The sequence below is a fragment of the Leopardus geoffroyi genome, chromosome D4 (assembly GCF_018350155.1).
Source record: "Leopardus geoffroyi isolate Oge1 chromosome D4, O.geoffroyi_Oge1_pat1.0, whole genome shotgun sequence".
NCBI lineage: Eukaryota > Metazoa > Chordata > Mammalia > Carnivora > Felidae > Leopardus > Leopardus geoffroyi.
In genome coordinates, this window is record NC_059342.1 from 10,854,595 (window position 1) to 10,872,235 (window position 17,641).

The 17,641-nt window shown below is 45.7% G+C and overlaps 1 protein-coding gene across 7 annotated transcripts in view; it reads right to left on the reverse strand.

The window, feature by feature from the left end:
- The window catches only part of DOCK8 (dedicator of cytokinesis 8), a 229,527-nt gene that overhangs the window by 165,265 nt on the left and 46,621 nt on the right, over positions 1 to 17,641 (reverse strand). For 5 of the 7 annotated variants that reach the window (XM_045469434.1, XM_045469433.1, XM_045469432.1 and 2 more), the window contains exons 2-4: positions 13,261 to 13,363; positions 3,240 to 3,415; positions 632 to 703 (exon numbers count right to left, since the gene is read on the reverse strand). In XM_045469434.1, the coding sequence (XP_045325390.1) occupies positions 632 to 703; positions 3,240 to 3,415; positions 13,261 to 13,363 (351 nt within the window). Of the gene's footprint in view, positions 1 to 631; positions 704 to 3,239; positions 3,416 to 9,336; positions 9,463 to 12,146; positions 12,288 to 13,260; positions 13,364 to 17,641 lie in introns of those variants that run through there. The other 2 variants (XM_045469435.1, XM_045469436.1) reach the window with 2 other exon arrangements.

A 17,641-nucleotide genomic window follows, 5' to 3' on the forward strand; every position in this document is an offset into this window, starting at 1 on the left:
AAAGGCAAGCAGGCAGAATTGCTATTTTATGCAGTAGATAGTACGGAGCCTTAGCAGGTGTTTGAACAGGGGACAAGATACAGTCCATCTGCATTCATAATTCATGAAGTTTGAATTTGCAAATTCGCTTCCTTGCCCAAATGTATTTGTAACGGTCATTTGGACACACGTGCAACAAACAAACAAAAAAACAAACAAACCAACCCCCCCAAAACCCAAGATGTTACTGATAAGGGGAACTGTTAGGGTGTGGCATATGAGAACACCCAGTATTTTCTATTCGGTTTTCCTGTAAATCCAAAGCTGCATTGGCAAAATTCAATTAAAATGCAGTTAAAAAAATTCTTTTTTAATGTTTATTTACCTTTGAGAGAGAGAGAGAGAGAGAGAGCGCAGGAGAGGGTCACAGAGAGAGTGAGGGAGACACAGAATGTGAAGCAGGCTCCAGGCTCTGAGCTATCAGCACAGAGCCCGATGCGGGGCTCGAACTCAGGAACAGTGAGATCAGACCTGAGCCGAAGTTGGACGCGTAACCGACTGAGCCACCCAGGCGCCCCGATTAAAATGCAATTTTACAAGCTCACGATATGAGGCAAACATATATGTCAAGAGAAAAGAAAAACGAACTTACTTTTGGTTCACGATTAGCCACTCCCGAATATAGGTCTGAACACAGTCCCTGACGTGAGGGTCCAGTTCAACCCTAATGAGATGGGGAATGAAACAAAATCATGTCATTACTGGAGAGATACAACAAAACAGTCCCTTATCATAACCAAGGAGAGCAGCGCGATGTCAAATCTGTATCAAGGGAGAGTGCCGGGGGCATCCCTACCCATTCATCAAGTGTCTGAAATATTCCCCAGGCACCAGCATTTTCACTTTGATGAGACAAACATGTTGGCATTTGATGCTTTGTGGGTTGTCCTTATTATAGGGAATCGTGTTAAACTGTACCTATCCCTTAAAGGCGTTCCAACACCAGGGAGGGAGGCAGAACCAGCTATAATCACATACGAAACAAGAGAAAGAAGCATAAATACCAATTTCTCACGGGGGTAATTTGGGCCTATGTTTTGCTCATGTGTAACCTTGTTAGAACATGCATGTTTCCCCTCGGGAAAGCCACGAACAGTTGTCTTATCCTTTGCGGAGCTGACATGACTTTGGTCGGTGACTATGAATTCTTTTCATACCTGTGCAACAGCGCATCATGGGAAAGACCCTCCCAGCGTTTCAGAGGCTTTTTTGCTGTTTTTCCTAAATGTTTTGGTACTTGAAATAAATGGGTCTAAGGACGACATACTAAATACTGACTGCCCAAATCCTAGCCCCGTCCCTTATTAGCTACCTCGGGTCAGTCCCCCCACCTTTGTGGGCCTTAGTGTCCTCATCTTAGAGCACTGTTAATAGAGGAATGTCTCCTTTAGAGGCAGGGGATGAAATTAGGTCAGTATGGGAGTGCTTAGGAAGGTATCAGGCACATGATAAGACTCACTTCTGACCTACTTATTATATGCTAGGTACTGATGTAGCCAATTTACATGTATTAATTCAGTTAATCCTCAATCAGCCCCGCAGGGCGTAGGCATGCAATATTATTCTCATTTCGCAGAAGGAGGGGATGATAAGGATCTTGCTCAAAGTCCCGAAGCAAGCAGAAGGGCAGGGACTTAACCCCAAGCCGTTCACCTGTGGGGTGCAGGCTTCCAACCACCACACTATCAGAGTTCAACCTCAAGTTCTGGGTGCACATGGGGTCAGCTAGTCTTTACTCTGGTGATGACGACGATGCCTTCCTGGGTTTTGATCACCATGGCAGGCTTTTTGGACGTGATTAGAAGAGGAGCAGTTGTTTTAATGTCATCAGACAGACAGTGTGAGCTAACAATTCTGGTCACTAGGCAGTATTCTACCGCATCACTGAGGCTAAGTTAAAAAAAAAAAATAACAAAAAACTGCCTCTTTCATCACAATTTAAATAATAAAAAAGCCTATCTCTAAATCTACTGTAAGTGTCTTAATCGGGATTTTCCAAGATTCTTACCTCATGTGAAAATAATTACGTCACCATAAATCTTAGACAAAGAAATAATACGAAATGATTCTCTGTCGAAGGTAAAAACAAAAAAAGGGGGGGGACCTTACCTATATTAAAGTTACACCTGAATAAATGGGCTGGCAATGGGGGGAAATGTTTCCCAGTGTTTGTTTCCCAGCGAGTATTTCTGAAATGTCTGAGAGGAGCATGGTGTAAGCTCTCCTTTGTGAATAAGAACTATCTGAACAGCAAAGCAAGGGCTCATGGGAATGTCACCCAACATCCTTCAACTGACGAAAGAAAATCCAAAATAGAAGCAGAAGATCCCACAGCAGTGGGAGCAGGGGCTGTGTTGCATGATCTCCTTTTGGGGGCATTTTTGGGGGAAGATGACAAGGTTGAAAATGTCCAGGAGAGATGTGAACCTTAATTTTGTTTTTGAAGGTAAATGCAACTAAAAGCTCATCCTAAGCCTCTAAGGAGGCATTGCTTTTTATACCATGGAAATAACAAGCATTTCATGTGGAGAGAATTCTGTTGCTACCAAGGCTAATGCCTGCACCTGGAAAGACACAGACTAACCCACGACAGAAGCTCAAACTCTAACCGGCTATCCCCGCATTCACTCTACAGAGCTTCCCCTACTGTTTCCCCACTTGGCAAAACTTTCTTCCAAGGTAGGAACTTTGCCCTGTTCATCTACTGATGGCTGTGCCCAGCACACAGCGGATGCTCAATAGACGTGGGTGGAATGTATTTGTGACTCGATCCAGTCTCGTAGGTGGAAACGATAATGCTTGGGAATCGTTCCACTGATTATTACTGAAAAACTTGACGTTTTTACAAATGGAGAAACCCAGGCTCCCTGAGCTCATGTGAGCCGCCCAAGGTCACTGAGCTGCCACCCGGGAGGTCCCCTTCGCCTCCACCTTCGCCTCCCCCTGGGCCTTGCATATCGTCCTACCGCTTCCCCTTCACTGGCTTGGTCCGCACGTGCCTTTTCGAAGCCTCTGGTCAAACCAGGGTAAAAACTCTCACAGGCGGAAGCACCACGTCGTCATTCTGCACATCTCAGCGGATCTGAGTGACTTTAGTTTTCCAAGAAGTCCAGAATTGAGGCATCTCCCCCCGTTCCCCCCCGTTCCCCATACCAGTCATGACATCACAATCACATCTACATTTTAGGAAGCCCATTTACCCCTCCTCCGGCAAAGAGGGCTGCAAAGTGCGACATTCCTTTGGCGTGAACGCCACATCCAAGTCGTCCTCGGTGAAGTCTCCCAGCTCCTGGGCCAGCTTCACATCCAGGCTGTTCAGATGTGTCATCAGAAGCCCTTCAAAGTCCACCGGCTCCACCGGGTCATAAAACTGAGGCTGGGGGGAGAGAGAGAGAGAGAGAGAGAGAGAGAGAGAGAAAGGGGGTTCCCACAAGGCTTCCAGGCAAAGCGCCCAGGTGACGGTCCTGCCTGCCCTCTCCACCCAGCAAGTGCTCGGCAGCTCTTCGTGCACAACTCTGAGGAGCTGCCCAGCACAGCAGCAGTGATATGGAAAAAGGGAAGGAGACGCAGCACAGGAAAGTCAAGTCAGAACACGGCGAGGCACCCAAATCACACCCCAAGGCAGAATTTTTTCTCTGCTTAATTGCATCTTGATGAGGAATCCTGAGGAGATCCAAAATGAGATCACAAGGCTTTGCTAAATTTTATAATTTCTCCTGCGAAAGGCTCTCTGAGGCCATGTTTACCCAAATACAGTGAAGCGGCGAATGGGGGCAGTTTTCCAGAAATTCAGGCAAAGTCAACACTCGTTCTGTTTGAGTACTTAGGCACAGTGTTTCCTCTGGCCTGCTTCATCCTATGTGTTGGTTCTTGAAAGCGCTTCATACACAATCACAGCCCTCGGTGAACCAGACTTGGGGGCAGAAACTCTCCAAGGCAGCGATTTCCAGATGCTTCTGGACTGACTCGTGCCGGTCAGGAAGACACTGTCACTGGACTGCAGTTAAGTAAGTAAACTAAGGTTTCCCAGGCCTAAATGTACTCCCTTTTAAAGGACTCTCTTGTTTTGCTCAACTATATCCTTGCACAGCGGGGGAGGGAGGGGACAAAAGAAATGACAGAAGTAGTTGGCAATTCCAAACAGAATTTTCTATAGTTGATAAAATAAAAACTTGGCAACAAGGCAAATATTTTTTTCTTGTCTGTAAAGTTCCAAAACAGGAACCATTGCCTTGAGGAAGTAAAAGAATCAGATTGAGTGGCATTCTGGAATAATTACAATAGCAGCACCCATTGGTATTCAAATTGATGGCAGGCTGTCTGGAATCATCAGCCCAAGGAGCTACTGCTCCTGCTCTCAACCTCTGTCCCCACTCCACCGCCCCCCCCCCCCACCCAACCATCCCCAACCATCCACCCCATGGACCAATAAAACAAACACTCCGGATTCTTGACTCCGACTGCCGGGATATGAAAACAAGACCAGATCCAAGGAAATGCTAACAAAACGGTTTTTCACCCCCGCCCCCCTCTCCCCCCACCAAACCATACAGTGGACCAGACATGAGGGCTCCAAGTTGGAGGGGAGGGACAAAAGCCTCCTGAAGGGGCAAAAGCACATAAAATTCGAGAAGGTCAATGCGGCTTGCCGGGTCTCCTCCCACCCTTGCTGTCCCTGCTGGTGGGGGAGACGGGAGTGACTGAGTGACGCGTTGGGGACGGAGGACAAAGCTAAGAACCGAGCGCACATATGCCCTCCTTCTTCTCTGACGGTGCCTGACTTAACTTGCTGCAGGGACAAAGGGGGGCTGACGAGAAGGCAGAGGATCCACACACTTCGGTAGGAGAGAGCAAAGGCACCCCCAGTTCTACATGGCTCCCACGTGATGTGACAGAGGGCTGGGAAGTTTCTTGGTTCTGACCAGGGACCCGGAGGTCAGCTAAGGGGATGAGCACAGTCCTTACAAGGTGCCTCTCAAAATGAAGAGACAGGGGCCAGCGGGGGCTCAGGGAGCTGGCGATCAGCCTGTGCAGGAGCCAGGTGGAGACAGTGTTTGCAAAAAGGACACCACTCACCTCTGCCAGAAGAAACGACAGGCATCATCTATGCAGATTTGCATAAGACCAGCCCCAGAGGAGGAGGTGGATTTTCCCACCCTTACCACACCCAGGACAGAGAGCTCAGAGTCAGGGACTGAAATGAAGAAAATCCTTTTCTTTGCAGACTTATTGTTGGACAGCGGATACCCATTGAGCTAATCATCACTAAGCACTTACTACGTGCCAAGAAATTGGCCAGGTCATTATACACACAATGTCACTTAATCCTCAGTAAAGTCTAAAAGGGATATATTCTTTTTAAACCCATTTTACAGAGGAGGACACCGGAGGCTAGAGATTTAACAATTGGCCCGTGGTTACACAGCTGGGAAGTAGGCCCTCGGGAAGTCAAACCTTGGCAGGCTCACGTTCTTACCCACAATCGTTGGGTTTTCTCTCGCAAGCATTTGAGGCAATCTCCACTTCCAGAAATAATGAAAACACAAGGCAATAGTGTGTTTAGAAGAGTGTAAAAAACTACACTCACCACTACTCCCCAAGTTCCACTCTGTGTTTCTCACGAGACCAGCTGCTCCACGTAATAACATAAAGTAATTAATTAAAATAATCCTAAAGGTAGATTTATTATGGAGAATATCAATGCCTCAAGCCGAGGAAGCGCTTTAAACGTATACCTTAAAAATTTCACTGGAGCACAACTGGAAGTATTGTCACACTAGCATTAATAACTGAGTAGAAGCTTCTAGGGAGAAATGGCATTTGTGTGAGATCGCCAGAGAGAACACAAATTCAGGTCCAGACCAAGTGTTCTGCTCGTCACGACCCTGAAATCCAAATGATGCAAAAGCTGGCTGACAGCACCCACTGCCTACAAACCAGGGTGGCCAAGACCCTGGATGAAAAGGATGGCTGGCTCCCTCCTTCAGCCATGATTCGCTAAGTGTCTGCTGAACGCGAGTCACTGAGCCGGGTGGTAGGGGTAGGTAGGGAAGAGGACAGGTAGCTAATCTCAAGCATCTTTGCACGGATCTCTAGTCAACCGTGAGATGGTGAAGCCTGCCACGTTGTCACAGATAAAGAACGCTACCTTTGAAGAGGGGAGCCACGGTAAAGAACGCATACCATCGCTGGGCACTAGCTGGGTGGCGATATGCCAAGTGTGATCGATATACGCGATTGATCATAAAGTCAAACTCTCGAGGTCCGAATACATTCCAGGACAAACAGATCGTAAACGTCAACTGTGTGATACTGAGTATGGTTCGAGCACTACAGACAAGCTGGTATTTGATAACCAACCTTCTCTACTCTTTCTACACTGAAACTAACAAGGGAGGAGGCTGTTCATTCCTAATGTGATGTAAACTAGTCTCAGTATTCGCAAGTGGGTAGAGACCCCGACTACTGTTGGGGGCCTCCAAGGAGGCCTCCATGGAAGTTGTTCCTCTTGCAAATTATAATAATAATATACTAACCAGGAACCAAAAGAGATTTATTTTCCAAACTCTCTGAAGTCTTAATCCCAAGAGTAGGTTTTACTATAAGGCGATCACCACATACACACAAACACAACTCAGTTGACCTTAAGTCACTCAAAAGGGAAGCTTCCCGTGGGTGTCCTGACTTAATTGGGTGGATGCCGACTTCATCGGCGGACAGCCTTCTCCCAGTTCAGGGACTCCAGGCTTCAGCTCCTGTCCAGGGAGTCCCAGCTTGCTTGTGATCTTGTCTTCCTGACTGCAGGTGTGGACTTGCTTAGCGAGCCACCACCAGTGGGTAAGCCAATTCTCTGCAACCAATTCCTTAATATCCATACATATACATCTCTGTTCCTGGTTCCACTGCTCTGACTAAACCTGGACGGATAACATCTACTTCCATTCATTCAGCAAGTACTCACTGGGGTCTACAGTGGTCCAGTACTAGGGTGAGGGGACAAAGTCACCGCCCTGAAGCAACGTGCCACATCTCTGCAGTGAAGACTTGTGCAGCCTTTCTTTTTAGCTACTCTTCCCAGAGGCCTCATCAGCGGAAGACTAGATACACACAAAAAGATTATAAATACCCTAAAAGTTTCAATTATTCACAGCCAGGTATTCATTTTTTAATGAAGGGAGTTGGAGCTTTTCCTTGTCCCACAAAGCACATCAAAGGCTGGTTCTCCTGACATGAACCGGACACAATTCGTTGTGAAACTAAAAATTCCTATAGGACCAAAACTGTATCTGTTTAAAATTCATCTGTGTAGCTCCTAGCACAGTGTCGTATGCAGACAGCACACTGACAGCAGATTAAAATAACAGATCTGGACAATATTTCACAATTCAGGGTATTTGAAAAACAGAGAGGTCGAAAGACTTGCCCCAAATCACGCAGGTAGTCACAAGGGTCCTGGGTCCTTTGTTACAGTACTGAGGGGACTTTACACTGCTCTGTGTGAGTCTGGGGGTGGGGGGAGAGGCATGGCATCTCCAGGTAAACACACTTCCTCCTGTGTGTTTACCCCTATGGAGGCTGGTCCTCAAATATACCTGGTTGTTCAAGAAAGACGTCTTGTCAAAGTCACCCAAGACCTCCATGTTGCCAAATTCAACGGTCATGGCCCAGTCCTGGTTTATCTACTACATGGGATACAGTTAACCACTCCCTCCTTTTTGCAACACTTTATTCAGATGCAGGGTGACCAAATGGCCAAGGGTGCCCCAGTCTCTGAAATTCCGTGTACCAGGAAACCCCTCAGTCCTGGACAAATTGGGATGGTTGGTTACCCTACCTTTAGGACATCACTTTTTCTAGGTTCCTCTCCTACAACGTAGTGTTCTAGGGTTCAGTCCTAAAACATCTTTTTTTTTTCCTCAATCTACATTCAATCTCAGATGAGCTCATCCACTGCCCCCCCGTCTCTCTCTCTCTCTGTCTCTTTCTCTCTCTTTGCTCCTTTTTTCCACTCATGTGCTCTCTAAAATAAAAAATAAAAATAAAAAACCTTTTTAAATTTTAAAGAACCATATTTATCAAGTGACTAACATTTAGGTTATCTTTGGTAGTGAAAGAAAAACGTTGCTTTATTGCGAATTAGCTTAAACACATTACAAAAATGAATGCTTTCTAAGGTACGAGATTTTTTTTTTTTTTTTTTTTTACCTAAATGTTATACACAAACATGTCCTGTAACCATGGTGTTTAGGATGTGGCTTTTTACATCCTTTTCTTCAGCAAAAACCCTTACATTTCAGCTGATTCGTTCCATTTCACTTCAAACCTTTTCTATTCTCGTTTTTAAAAACAGAATTTTTCCCTCTATGAAAATGTAGGTTAAGGTTATTAAGCATGTACAGTGTCTCAAATCCTCCTTTCTACCTTAGGACAGAGATCCCAACCCTTTCTTTTCTTGTATTTCACTTTTTTTTTTTTTAATTTTTAACATTTATTCGTTTTTGAGAGACAGGGAGAGACAGAGTGTGAATGGGGTAGGGGCAGAGAGAGAGGGAGACACATCATCACAGCGAACATTTACATTTAGAGTTAAAAACCAAAAATCCAGGGGCGCCTGGGAGGCTCAGTCAGTTGAGAGATTTCAGCTCAGGTCACGATCTTACGGTTCATGAGTTCGAGCCACGCATCAGGCTCTGTGCTGACATCTCAGAGCCTGGAGCCTGCTTCAGATTCTGTGTCTGTTTCTCTCTCTGCCCCTCCCCTGCTCATGCTCTGTCTCTCTGTCTCTCAAAAATAGGTAAACATTGAAAAAATTAAAACAACCCCCCCCAAAACAAAAATCCAATAAAACCACACACATACACACCAAACACACCCTTTCTCTCCTTTGATCAGATTTATGACAGAAACCACTTTATTTACCTAAGGATACATCCATTGGGCTAGCAACTGGTCCTTACCTATCACACTTCCTGAAATTCAGAGCAAGCAAGACAATAGAAGAAACTACCGTTCTTAATGTTTTTTCCTCCCGTCTGGAATCCTACCTTGGTAGGTTCTTTAAACAATCCTCCACCTGGATCACATGTTAAAATCCCAGGGCACTTTAAAACACCGATACCGGGGCTCCGACCCTTAGCGATTCTGATTTAATTGTTCTCGAGTGGGTCTGGTCACAGGTGTTTCTAAAGGTCCTGGGTTCTAATCCTAGAGATTCTGAGGTGCAGCCGGGGCTCAGAACCTTCCGTTAAGCCTTCTCGGCCTCCCCCAGCAAGCTTTTCCCTTCTCAGAAACACCTACCTCGCTTAAAGACAGGATAGATCCTCTGCGTCAACTGTCCTCCCCAAAAGACCACAAGGCCCCTCAGAGCCGAAACCACCTCTGGCCACCTTGTCATCTCTCATATTGTCTCCGACGCCCAGACAACAGTGCCAAACACAGGGACGACACCCACGTGCCCCTAGTTACCCAGCACCTCTTACACCATATTCGGTTAACCCTAAGTGGGGGGAGGCGGGGAACACTATCACGGCAGTAATGCTTTGCCCCAAATCCATCTAGTACGTTTTCATATAAAAAAAAAATCCGTGATTATTTTTAATTTTTTTAACGTTTTTTTTTTATTATTTATTTTTGAGACAGAGAGAGACAGAGCATGAACAGGGGAGGGGCAGAGAGAGAGGGAGACACAGAATCGGAAGCAGGCTCCAGGCTCCGAGCCATCAGCCCAGAGCCCGACACGGGGCTCGAACCCACGGACCGTGAGATCGTGACCTGAGCTGAAGTCGGACGCTTAACTGACTGAGCCACCCAGGTGCCCCTATTTTTAATGATTTACGTATAAAAGAAGAGTAGTATTTTATGATACAACGCATTTTTTTTTTTTTTTTTTTTGCAACTCCGAGCACCCTATTTATACACACACACACTCATGAAAGGCAGGCATGTTAACTCCAAGCAGAATGGGCTCCACTTAGGCTGGTGGCCAAATTCTTAATCTCTCGCAAAACAACAAACTTATAGTTGATTGGATTTAAATAACTCGGGGCCGTAAAATACTGCTCAAAGTTGAACAACCCCTTGTATCAGCCTGTGGAGTTTTCGAAATGGGTAGTTATGTAAGTAAAGGCAAGAGAAACAAAAGGTCAAAATGCACTTGGTCTTAATTTTTGGTTGTCTGAAATAACACAATCAACAGTCCTATAGCCTTGCGTGTAAGACAAGTTTTGTTGTTTTTTTTTTAACTTTTTTTTTTCAACGTTTATTTATTTTTGGGACAGAGAGAGACAGAGCATGAACGGGGGAGGGGCAGAGAGAAAGGGAGACACAGAATCGGAAACAGGCTCCAGGCTCCGAGCCATCAGCCCAGAGCCCGACGCGGGGCTCGAACTCACGGACCGCGAGATCGTGACCTGAGCCGAAGTCGGACGCTTAACCGACTGCGCCACCCAGGCGCCCCAAGACAAGTTTTTTTAAAGCTATTCCCGGGTGAGAGTTGTTCGATGATAAATTACTTCCCTGCCTTGCCAGGAATGAATCTTGCTGAAATGTCCCATTACCTTTCTATGAAATAGTTTTTTGTTTTTTTGTTTTTTTGTTTTTTAAGGTAAAGGGAAATCACCATTAAGTTGACGATTTCTGTTGGAGGAATCTTCATTCGGGAAGATGACTCAGGGGAAAGAACAGCCAGTTCATTGTGACGTTCTAGCATGGCAGCAGGGAAGCACTAGGGTGGTTTCCTAATCAGGCTGTGGATTTTTTTTTAAGTGGGGTGGGAATTGGGGGCACCTGGGTGGCACAGTCGGTTAAGCGGCTGACTCTTGGTTTCGGCTCAGGTCATGATCTCACAGTTCATGAGTTTGAACCCCGCATCAGGCTCTGTGCTGCCAGCGTGGAGCCTGCCTGGGATTCTCTTTCTCTCTGCCTCTCTCCTGCTCTCACTAACTCTCTCTCTCGCTCAAAATAAAAAAAGGGGGAATCAACATCAGGCCTCTTGGCTCCATCGTGCCCCCTGCTTCCCCTGCAGGTGACAGGAAGGAACAGGGACGGCATGGTGTCCTGAAAACGGAGTAGAGATCTGGCAGGAGATCATCAGAAGCTATCCTGGAATGCTAAGAGAAATATATTTAAGGGCTATTCATTTGCAAATAGAACCAGGAATAAATTATGACCGGTAGGAACACCTGATTCTCGTGTAGTTAAACATTTTTGCTTACTTTTGCCATGTCTTTGATACCCGCTGTTAGAAAATGGGTAGTTAAGCCACGTGGTAACTTGATCACCGAGCTAATGAAGAGATTCATCAAAATTCACTTTTGACAAAACTTACTGATGAGGACGCATAACTACCAAAAGAGCACCCTGCACTCAGTAAGCAATTTCTTTTCCCTTTGTGTCTTTAAATTAAAAAAAAAAAAAAGAAATTTAAGGCTGCAGCATAAAAGTCAAAGCTGGCATGTAGAGAAGGGGTTAAAGCTTGCTAGCTAAACTTCCTTAAAGCCTCTTAATTGTGAGGTCCACGCTGTTTCTCAAGACATCAACTGCAGAAAGCTGCAGTCGTCATTTATAAACAAGCAAGCCACCAAACCCCACCTCCCTACTCGTTTAAAATATAAGTATCTTGTCCCTTTTTTTTTTTTTAAGTGCAAATAAAGGTATCCTTATTAAAACACAGAGACAGGACCCGTGGACAGAAAGAGCTGCCTATCTGGTTACTTTTAAACTGAACTTTGCACAGTTTAGAATACAATTTGAGTCAGAAATTTAAAAGAAATTTTTTTTTTCACTGAAATATATATTAGCACCAGATTAAATGACAAAAAAAACATATCTAGTATTTCTTGGTCTAATTATCTAGTATACCCAAAAGCATGGATATTATGCACTTAACGTGTTTTTACTGTAATCTGCAATTTGGAAACAGGAAAAGTACAAACAAAACGGGCAGTCGAGCAAGCCACGGAAGTCATAGATTTTTGTGAAGAGATGTCATCACAAGTTACCTCTTGCAGTAAAGGGGGCTATACGTTTTTTACTATTACTGTTTCATCAGTGACACAACACACACATTATCCGACTGACAGAAGCACACACCACTCCCGTAAACATACCTTTGAAAGATACACGGTTAAACAGCCTGTGAATTGTTACAGGAGGCAAGATGGCGGCCACAGGAAACCAAGTGGAAGGTTACAAAACTTCGAAGAGCAGAAGTGGTTTTGAAGTAATAAGTGAGAAACAAAACCAAAAAAAAAAAAAAAAAAAAAAAGAAATAATAACCTAACCTACTCAAGATAACCGCTAGAACAAGCAAGAAAAGTGCCTCTCTGCTGTGTGTGAGAGGAAGTGAGCACAGTGAGGGCTCGTAGCCTCTCACCAAGGAAGTGAGGACTCACTTCTGGTTTTACAAACCATCTCAGTTAAGTCAGGTTTATCCCCCTTGACACATGTCAGGCATTCTCTGCGTCAAACAATGTAACGCAGAAGACACACACACTCAGCGTTTGGTGTTAATATAAAAATATAGGCAACCTTCGACTTAAAAGGGGAAGTGTGGTTTCACAAATGAAGGTCTGTACCGTGATTTCCAATTACGTGAAGTTCCAGGCAGGGCCCAATTGGGACAGAAACGGATCGGTGGCTGCCTTGGGCTGGGAGCCGGAAGAGGAGAGACGCGCTACAAGGCGGCATGATGGGAATCTTAGGGCAAAGAGACCGCTCTGTATCTTGACTGAGCAGAGGTTCAACGACTAGAAACCGGCACCCAAAAATTCATCAAACTGGACACCTAAACATGAGTGCGTTTATTATATGCAAATTACACTTCCAAGAAAACAATTTTTTTAAAAATGAAGGTTCCTAACCTGGCTTTTCAGATTTGGGAACGCGTTTTCCTAATAAAAGCGTGTCACGAGTGGCAGCAAGGTACCCCCCCTCCCCAAAATGTGGATCCTAATGTGGGTGAAATCGAGGAGACTGTTTGCCCACTAAAGCCTCAAGCTTCAGAACCACAGTCCCTGAGGGTCCACTCTGCGCTCTATGCTCGCGATGAAGGAAGGGGAGAAGGAAAGTGATGTCAAGAAGCAGGCAGTGAGTTAGGAACTGGCGGTTGGAGGGGGCAAGGGGGCAGTGGACGAGCAAAGGAAAAGCCGGAAGCAGCAGCGAGCACACGCTGTGATTTCTTCACTTGACCATTCTTCCCGCAAGGCCGTAACTCATACTTACTAGTTGGAGAGAGGGGAAGCCGGAGGTACTTATGCTCTGTCGATGGTACTGGCCCAGGTTTGGGGGGAGAGTAAACTGCTTCCTGATCTCCGCCGAAGAATACCTTGGGTAAAATACAAACGTCTCAATGAAGCGGTCGTTTTGAACAAATCGCCACAATGACAGATACGATCTTTGGTACCAGGCTATAAAACCCATGCCTTGGCGGGGTGATGGGCAGAACTGATGGACGCGTCCTCAGTGGCCTATGCATGGACGTTGTGGCTTTTGTCTAACAGTATATACCCTTGAAAAGTTCACAAAGGCCAGGCCACCTACAACCGTAGCGGCTGCCTGTTAGGGGAAAGGCGAGAACAGGAAGCGGAGGAAGAGTCTGAGGTTCAAGGAAAGGCCCGGGGCACTTGAGTCCTTCTTCCCAGGCCATTCAGGTCCTCGTGTCCGCACAAGGACGTCTGGTCTCAGCTGCGGTACTTTAAACCCCATGCTCCCATTCGGATCCAGCCGTTCTCTCTTTTTTTACTGTTTATTTTTAAAAGAGGGAAAGACAGAGCGCGAGTGGAGGTGAGGTGGTGAGACAGAGAGGGAGACACAGAATCTGAAGCAGGCTCCAGGCTCGGAGCTATCAGCACAGAGCCTGAGGCGGGGCTCGAACTCACGAACCACGAGATCACGACCCGAGCCGAAGTTGGATGCTTCACCAACTGAGCCACCCAGGCGCCCCCAGCCCTTCTCTTTTGAAACAGTGAACCCTTTGGTTGGCTGCCTGCTATAATAGAACACTCCAGAGAATTCCAGGCATCTTAGATGCCACCTGGAATTGCAAGGACTGACTTTTTCCCCGACTGCTCCTGGTGGAGGGATCCTTTGACTCCCCCCACATCGAAACACTGCCGTGCCCTCAGCCAGCACTGCTGGGAGCTGGAAACCAGGCTCACGAAAGTGGTTCCCCATTGTTAACTCACACCTACCGGCATGAGCTCTGTTCACCAGGGAAACCCAAGCTTACAGGCGGATTGACTTTGAGGCACACAAGTGTTGGTCATTTGTTTGGGGCTCAGAACACATTTTCTCATTTCACATTTCTCAGTCTCCTCTGTGGGTGGATTCTTAGGCTCGTTCACAAAAGTGTATTTAAACCACAGGGAGACCACTAGAAGCGAACAGACATTTCCTGAGGATCAGGCGGGATCATACACTGGAAACAGGCTGGGTATGCAACAAGAGGTTAGATACATTTTTTAAATGATAATTTTAAAATATAATATTTTAATATTATAAGTGAAGCTTATCATATTTTCTCCATTATGATGTGTGCTAAGGCACAATTATTAATTACCCTGCAGGATAAGGTTTCTGACATGGTCTGTTTGGCTGCCAGATGTGGCAATGTGGTACATCTACACAGGCAGAAAGCCTGCTCTGGTCCCACGTGCGGCCTCCACCCTCCCCATCTGAGAGCGCCCCGATGTCCTTCCAGGATTCAGGCCCTCTTGCTGGACACTGCCTAGGCGTAACTGCAAAGCCAAGGGGTGGGCACATAAGCCAACTTGGGACAACTATCTCTCCTTCCCAGGATTCTGAACGATGAATGGATACGAGGATGGGAAAAAAATGGCTGGAGAGCCTCTGTGTCAGGGGCAGCCCCTCACATGATGATACAGTGATGGGTGAGACCCCGCCCCCCCAGGATGTGAAAGTAGTCCATACTAACTGCATTCCTAATTTTCCTTATTTAATTTTGTAAGTATAGGAAAATACTAGGATGAGAAGTATTCTATTAACCACTGGGGAAATGCAAATCAAAACCACACGAGCTGCCCCTTCACGATCACTAGGCTGGCTGTGTCACAAAAGATGGGCAACGAAAAGCATCGGTGAGGATACAGAGAAATTGGAACATCACACATTATTGGGGGGAATGGAAAATGGTACGAGTGCTTTGGAAAATAGTCTGGCAGTTTCTTCAGAAGTTTAACATCGTGGGGGCGCTTGCGGGGGCTCAGTTCATTGAGCGCCCAGCTCTTGATTTTGGTTCAGGTCATGATCTCGCAGTTGGTGAGATCGAGCCTTAGGTTGGGGCTGACAGTGCAGAGCCTGCTTGGGATTCTCTCTCTCCCTCTCTCTCTGCCCCTCCCCTGCTCGTTTTCTCTCTCTCTCTCTCAAAATAAATAAACATGAAATAATTTTTTTAAAAAGTTAAACATGGTGTTCCCACATATACCCCCAGCGATTTCGCTCCTGGGTATGTATCTGAGGGGAATGAAAACATACGGTCACACCAAAATTTATGCATGAATGTTCACAGCAGTATTACTCATAAGTATAAGCATAATTATTCACATATTCATAAGTATTATTCAGAACAGTGGAAACAACCCAAAATGGCTATCACCTGGATAAAGAAAATGTGGTCTATCACACAATGGAGTATTATTTAGCAACAAAAAAGGAAGTACTGATATATATGACAATATGGATGCACACTGAAAATGTCATGCTAAGTGAAATAAACCAAACCCAAAGGCCCACATATTTTATTATTCCTTATATGAAATTTCCAGAACAAGGAAATCTCAAGAGACAGAAAGTAGACGAGTGACTGCCTAGGGTCGGGGCGCGCCGGAGGCAAATGGAGAGTGACAGCTAAGGGGAACGGGATTTTTTCGGGGTGATGAAAATGTTTTCACCTTGATTGCAGCGATGGATACACAACTCTGTGAATATCTTGAGAATTACTGAATTGTGCATGTTACATAGGTGAGCTGTGTGGTATGGGAATTATTTCCAAATAAAGCTGAAACAGATATGGATATAGATAGAAAGGCGTATAAGTATTCTAAAGACACAAGAGTGAAGGCAAAGGTGACCAAATTTTTTTAACGTTTATTTATTTTTGGGAGAGCAAGAGACAGAGCACAAGTAGGGGAAGGGAAGAGAGAGCAGGAGACACAGAATCGGAAGCAGGCTCCAGGCTCTGAACTGTCAGCAGAGAGTCCGATGTGGGGCTCGAACCCACAAAACAGCGGGATCATGACGTGAGCCCAAACCAAGATTTGGACGCTTAACCACTGAGCCACCCAGGCACCCCAGGGCTGATTTTCATTATAAGCTGAACAATCACCAAGTTTTAAAAACCAACAGATTCGACCACTGACCAAGTCAAAAAGCCCACCTTGCATGAACAACACTGTATCTTGCGTTTGGCACCCCGGAAACCCACACCGGCAGGGCAATCACTTATCTGCTTACTTAGGCAGGGGACCGTCCACACAGAGGGACGAGACAACCAAGCAAAGGCCCTTCGCTGTGACCTGGATGCCTTCTGACAGACATGACTGCCTGCCCCTGAGACTTCTATCTCCACATCCTCCCCGCAAGACCTCTCAAATAACACGGTTTCGTCTCATGGTCATTCTCAAGCCAGAGACCAGAGGGGTCTACTTGACATGGGAGTGAATACCTGAAAAGTTTCAGGAAAGGAGTGGTATTTTGAGGGAATCCAAGAACGGAAGCAGGGACAGATTCCTGCTTTCGTTTTGAAGCAAAATCTGTCATCCTATGCCAATGCCCCAGTATTTTTTTCAGCATGAGATCAGAACGTTTCTGCTCTTCAACCCTTCTTAAACAGGGTCAGCGGGTGCCTCTGTTGCAATCTTCCGCATCGGTTTCCTAATTCGGTGATCGAAGACTGACCTTCTTCTGACAAGTCGCGCCCCACCCAGCCCCTAACACGGGTCCTATTTCTTGTCCTTACAGGATCGATTCTACAGAATGCAATTAAACCTGTCTCTTCAAAACCGTCAACTACGGAGATGAATTGTCTGTCCTTAAAATGAAAAGAGCGAATCATCCCACAGGGAAACGAACGTCCATCATTTAAAGAACTTCAAAATTAAATCTCCCTGGAGAGGCCCTATACACACATTACACCAGCAAAAATAAGCTAGAATGACAAGATCACACGGTGGTCAAACTGTAGTGGAATCGGCATGCCCCACACCCCTCTGGAACCTCACAGGGGTGTATATTATTAGTCCAGTGTCTCTGGAAAGCAATACCGTAATACACAACAAGCACTATAAAACTGTCGTTACCTTTTAATCTAATCATTTCACTTCGGAGCATATAGCCCGTGGAATTCACACAAACAAACATATCATTTGAGCAGGAGTGAGTAGAAGATCTCTGTATATGGCAGCAAATAACTGAAAATAACCAAAGCACCCAGCACAAGGGAGAGCACCGAGTACGTAACAGCAAATAGGTGAAAGACGATTTTACCACTTAAAGTAAAAATATGAACTAGATTCAGCCATAGAAAGGTGTATACCAGGGGCACCTGGGTGGCTCAGTCAGTTAAGCATCCAAGTCTTGATTTTGG